This window comes from Sinocyclocheilus anshuiensis, unplaced genomic scaffold (genome assembly GCF_001515605.1).
Source record: "Sinocyclocheilus anshuiensis isolate Anshui unplaced genomic scaffold, SAMN03320099.WGS_v1.1 scaffold282, whole genome shotgun sequence".
In the NCBI taxonomy this organism is placed as follows: Eukaryota; Metazoa; Chordata; class Actinopteri; order Cypriniformes; family Cyprinidae; genus Sinocyclocheilus; species Sinocyclocheilus anshuiensis.
In genome coordinates this window covers 635,188-641,187 of record NW_015544154.1, presented here as the reverse complement: position 1 = coordinate 641,187, position 6,000 = coordinate 635,188, and the positions used below count along the sequence as shown (strand labels likewise).

General features: G+C 37.2%; 1 protein-coding gene across 7 annotated transcripts in view; it reads right to left on the bottom strand.

The window, feature by feature from the left end:
- LOC107695346 (inositol hexakisphosphate and diphosphoinositol-pentakisphosphate kinase 2-like) overlaps positions 1-6,000 on the bottom strand; it is a 31,847-nt gene that overhangs the window by 4,188 nt on the left and 21,659 nt on the right. For 3 of the 7 annotated variants that reach the window (XM_016495215.1, XM_016495216.1, XM_016495218.1), the window contains 2 exons: positions 600-788; positions 411-524 (listed from right to left, as the gene is read on the bottom strand). In XM_016495215.1, the coding sequence (XP_016350701.1) occupies positions 411-524; positions 600-788 (303 nt within the window). Of the gene's footprint in view, positions 1-410; positions 525-599; positions 789-2,819; positions 3,000-3,560; positions 3,621-6,000 lie in introns of all 7 variants that reach the window. The other 4 variants (XM_016495212.1, XM_016495213.1, XM_016495214.1 and 1 more) reach the window with 4 other exon arrangements.

Sequence of the window (6,000 nt, the reverse complement as noted above, 5' to 3'; positions counted from 1 at the left end):
CATCTCTTTTTCACAAGGGCTTCAATACAAGCTATAGCCTCATATTTTTCACCATTTTATCATTGTGTTCAAAATGTCAGCACTGTTTCAATAGCCTTGCATAGTAAACAACTGATAACTGAAAAGTTTGTATAAATATCAACATTTAATTCTCATTCTAAGCACAATCTTGAGCACAAGTACGGTCAACCCCTTTACTGTCAACTTTGTTACTTCGCTGACGGCAGTAATCATATTCCAACATACACAAACATTTATGAATTTAGCTACAATGATATCAATGATATATGCTACCACTTAAACATCATTTGTACATCAGGTCCATCCAACATATATGTGCACAATGGCCACAATGGCTACGTTTTAATGAGTTTTCTCCACATGAAGTAGCTAAGGGCAGCAGTACTCACACCATGGTGGCCGATCAGAACGCTGGCGCAGTGAAACAGAGGAGGACAGCACTCTGTGAGGGATGTAAGAGTCCCCTGTGGGCTGGTTCTGGGAGTCAAACATGGCTGAGAGAGCTACAGGAGGGGAGACAAACACATACAGTTAGGACACAGGTGCATTATTTCAGTATCAAAAGAGCTGCGACTGACCTAACACTGTCCTAAATGTATGCCATGTTAGAGTGGTGCTATGGGCATCACCTCTGGTTGTCCTGGTGTGGGAATCTCCTGCATTCTCACACATAGTCGTCAGGAACTCGTTGACTTGTTTGAGTGAGAGTGAGTTGTGGAGGGTCTCGAGGGGGTAGATGGAAGGCACCATGGAGCAGCCTTCAAAACCTGCAGATGAGAGAAGTGATGAGAGAAGACAGTCCTCTATCCAGACGTCAGTATGCACCCAGAGTGACACAACAGTCTATTACCACTGAACCAATGTCAACAGTCATTCCACCTACTGCCAAACCCTTGTTAGTGACAGAACCACAGTCACGGGCGGAAAACATTCAGACACCTTACACGCACACAAACAAACCCACCACATCCTCTTATCATTCATTCAAGACTTATCGTGTATTACATAGGAAATCTAAATCTACATTTAAAAATAAAGACAATTACACAGTTTGGTCGTAATGTCACACTCACACAACTTCAAGTAAAACAAAAAAAGTCCCTTTAATTAGTAGTTAGAGTCTCTATGCACTTCTTTTAGTTGAAAAACCACACTCTTAATGTAGATTAAAGCAACGCATGTAAATTAGGAGGGAGCTGGCAGAGACAATAATAATAAAAACAGGAATGAATGTGAGAACTACACCTGTGGATCATCACGTAATCAGTGCATGAATAGTATAAAAGGAGATATGATTTCATGACAATACATCACTTATGACTATTACTTATGAAAGTGACCCTGGATTCTGGAGAATTTAGTAAAAAATTCAAATAATAACAATGTACATGTATGATTATGTATGAAGTAATAGAGGTTCGATTAATCATTGTGGAAAAAAGTGAAAAGTGAAAACTCACATTTGGAAGAGAGAATTACAGTATTTTATTTATCAAATCCCTGGAAGCCTGTGGCATGCAAATCATGTGCCACTATCATGCAAGTCAGTCATTTCTGATACGTCAGAGAGCCGATGCGACTGTAAGCTGACACAGTTGCAATAAGATGCCACTGGCATGCATCTGCCACACCACACACCCCAACACACAGCAGTGGGAGATCACCCTAATGCTACTCCAAACTCTTCTGTACACACATGTTTAAATCTGTAAACAATCTGTTTATAAATACTGGTCTGAATAGTTTGCATGAGTACCAAACTATCAAACAAGAGTACTTCTTTAATTTATGAATTTATGTTAATTTAAATTAAATCTGACTGGGACCAGTCCCTTTTTAACAAAAGTAATTTACACTCTTTCGTATGGTCGAATTAATTTCTCTCAAAAAGTCTGAAATATCACCTAAGAGGGTGATATTTTTTGGTATATTATTTTGTTCTCTTTTATTACTAGAGGAATTGAATGTACTACATTACCATTCAAAAGTCTATTGTGCTTACCAATGCTGCATTTTTTTGATCAAAAGTACTGTAAAAGCCGCAATATTGTGAAATATTATTACAATTTGAAATAACTATTTTCTATTTTAATGTATTTTAAGATGTAACTGATTCCTGTGAAGGCAAAGCTGAATTTTCAGAATTTACATGATCATTCAGAAATCATTCTGATATGCTGATTTGGTGCACAAGAATCATTTCTTATTATTATCAATGTTGAAAATAGTTGTGCTGCTTAATATTTTTTTGTGGAAACTGTAATACATTTTTTTCAAGATTGTTTGATGAATAGAAAGTTTATTTTTATTCAGTTTAACATTCATTTGAAATAGAATCTTCTCGTAACAATGAGAAAGTGTTTATTGACACTTTTGATCAATTTAATGCATCCTTGCTGAATAAAAGTTTGTTTTTATAAATAAATAAATCCTTACTGACCCCAAACATTCGAACAGCGGTGATCCTATTGAAAGGAAAACAGCTTAGGAGGTGAATTACAGCTAATTTAATTTTACATGTATTATGTTAAGGCCAAAACACAGGATTAATCACAATACATTTTTTTTATTTATACTTATATATTTTATACCTATATAGCTAAAAAAAAAAAAAAAAACCTACATAAACTTAAATTAAAAAAAATATGTGAGCTGTGTCACTGCAAGCTGCTTTTCCAAAAAAACACAAGCATGCTTCAAACAGCAGAGGCGCTAGAGCAAAGCTAAGGCGGCTGTGGCAGCGGTCATTACTGCAGTCACGGCACAGCAGGGCACGGAGGGACCTCCCCAGGGCTGACCGTAGAGGTACTCTAGTGGGTCCTGGCCAGAGATTAACCAGTTGCGGAAGAGGCGGAGATGGTAGGAGCACTGATGGAGGTGGTGGGCAAAAGCACTGTCCAAACAGAACGGGTGGCCAATATTGGGGTCGGTGGAAAAGCGCCTCAGCAGCTGGGCTACCTGGTGCTCTTCCAGGGGTTCTGAGGAAGAAGAGGCAGAGCAGGGAAGAAAAGAGTGGAGAGTAGGGGGTTTGAAAAGCAGACGGCTGAGGGCGTGGGGTCCTCATGGGGACATTGTGGACAGAGAGTACCGTTTCATTACTTAGCATGCCATCAGAAAAGCTCCCCACAACAGGTCTGCCACCGTTTAACAGACACTTGTCCACATTTAAACACACCTAAACAGTTAGCCTGAGCGACTGATAATCCCAAGCAGACACACAGCATCACTTAAGTCTGTTGTATTCCACAGCTTTCATTCACAAACCATGTACTGTGCAGAGGAAACAGTACCATCTCCTGGGGTCAACATCCATCGATTAAGGCACAAGACCACAAGGGATTCAAGGAACAACTCACTAAGCTATACACAGAAACGGTCTACATACCCACACTGACATAGAGAACTTCAAAACAAATCTATTTTTCTTCACACTGTGAATTCTTGAGCATGCAAATGGACACTGTGTAGTTAGGCCCAGTTGATTAACTCAATCAGCCTGACTGAATTAAAGCTACGGTGGGACAAAGATCTATCATTACCTGAGCCAGACCACCATAGAGGTGGTTGAACCGCCATGGCAGAAGCGTCATCCTGTGTGCCTGAAGTGAATAAAGTGCTCAGAGGAGTCAAACATCACACCCCTATTAGACTACACTATGACACAAAAAATTTGGGGTCAGTAGGATTTTTTTCTTTGAAAAAAGTATTTTATTTAACAAGGATCCATTTAATTGACTATTTCAAATAAATGCTGTCCTTTTAAACTTTCTGTTGATCAAAGAATCCTGACAAAATGTATAGTTTCTACAAAAACATTAAGCAGCACAACTGTTTAAAACATTGATAATAATAAGAACTGGTTCTTGAGCACTGAATCAGCATATCAACGGCTGCTGAAAATTCAGCTTTACCATCACAGGAAAATAGTTTTTAAATATTTTAAAATATATTAAACCAGAAAACATTTGCTTTAAATTCTAATGCTATTACTGTTTTTTTGTTTGTTTGTTTTTTTAACAGTATTTTGATCAAATAAATACAGTCTTCGTGGGCATAAAAGACTTAATCTTACTGACCCCAAACTTTTGAACGCAAGTGTAAAGGCCATTTTTATATCTTTTTATAGATCTCTACCATACCACCACTTTTGGTAATGTTAGTGATCGTAACAAATATGGATTTAATCTATCTATTTCATTTGAATATTCAATTATTTAATAAAAAAATTCAATGATTCCTTATTTTATTTCAATCATTTAATCGTTTTGTTGTAAAAGTTGTTAATTAATGCAATTTATAAAGGACAATCTATTAAAGAGCTGAGGTGATAAAAAAAAAATTCAGGATCAACAACCTGAAAAAAATGAAAAATAAAAGATCAGCCTCAGTGAATACTTGAGTTTTATTAGGTTAACAGTATTTGTCATTAGATCATAACCAATGCGTCCAACACGAATACACATATTTGTTTTTTATATCATGCTGTGTATTTTCCATTTATATTCAGTCAGTTAATTATATTTGTTACACCCTATACTACACCTACTCCTTGCAGAAACCTTTTAGCTTTTTATTAAGACATTATACAGTCTCTTTATTAAGCCGTTTCATCATGTGTACCATTGGGAGGTGATAACAGTGTAGATGATTACAGGTTTAACTATCCTCGTGGGGACATCTGATCACCACCTGACCAACATATGCACACACTTTACCAGGAACACACAAAAATATAATGATATAGGCTGAATGAACTGAATTTGTTTAAAGAGTATGCACTCATCTCAGAGACATGAAGGTAAACGAGTATTTCTTAATAACTACAGAGACATGGCTGTAGGCTCCTACGTGAAAGGTTTGAGAGCTGGATGGCTTAGAATGTGTGGTGGGTAGAGTGTGTGGGATGTGGCAGGGAATGGGGATTGTGTAGGTGGATCAGGGACCATCTTTAAGCTCTGCCTGAGATGTACTGAACACATACAGAACTGTGTCCAAATACACCTACATAACACACTGCAGTAATTCATATAATTTCACAAGCAGTTTTTTGCATTGTTCTTGACCTTTATCACCTCCATTCAGGTCTGTTTACACTAGACAACATCTCCAGACATCCAACATAAGCAAGACGTTTCTTTTATTCGTTTATTCATTTCAGATTTTAAGCTGCTTCCCATGAAGAACCAGAGTAAAACACTCCTTGGTTTCATAGCTCAACATTTACAACATTTAACATAATTGGGTCAAAGACGAAATGCATCAAAAAAATTTAAGTTAAATTAAGCGAGAGAGACCAGCTTCATCACTGTGTCTGTCACGCGACTCTGTTCCCCTTTCGGGCTCTGTCTTTACATTTATGTTGAAAGCTGAAGCTCGCGATTATGGTAAGGGGCGTTACATTTCCGACGAGTGCTTGCGGTGTTCGGCCAATCACAATGCACTGGGTCAGCTGGCCAATCAGAGCAGACTGCGCTTGTCGGAAGGAGGGACTTTGTAGAAAACGAAGCGTTTGAGAGAGGCGGGGCATAGAGGACCTACAATAATGTACAGTATTTGAAAAATAATGTGTTTTTTGAACATTAAAGCATGTCAACATATTCTGTTACACCAAATACACAAAATAATGATCTTTAAAAAAGCATCATATGACCCCTTTAATATAACACAGCCAACACTTTTTTAACTCTACAGTTGTGCAGTAAATTTAAAGATTCTCGAAGATGAACAAATTGCCAAAAATGTGTCTCCTTGTGGAAAACAAAGACTTTTAAAATGAGAATGACATGAAATTACCAGTATAACCAGTAGATGGCAGCAGAGGATCAATCATCAGCTCATTTGAAAATGCCAAGAAAACGAATATATATTTTTAACTTGGTATTTTATATGTTTTAAAAATCAAAGTTCGGACCATTATGCTTTGGAACATTTTTTTGACATTTTATTTTCACAAAAGTTATTTGAAATAGGTAGTATTTG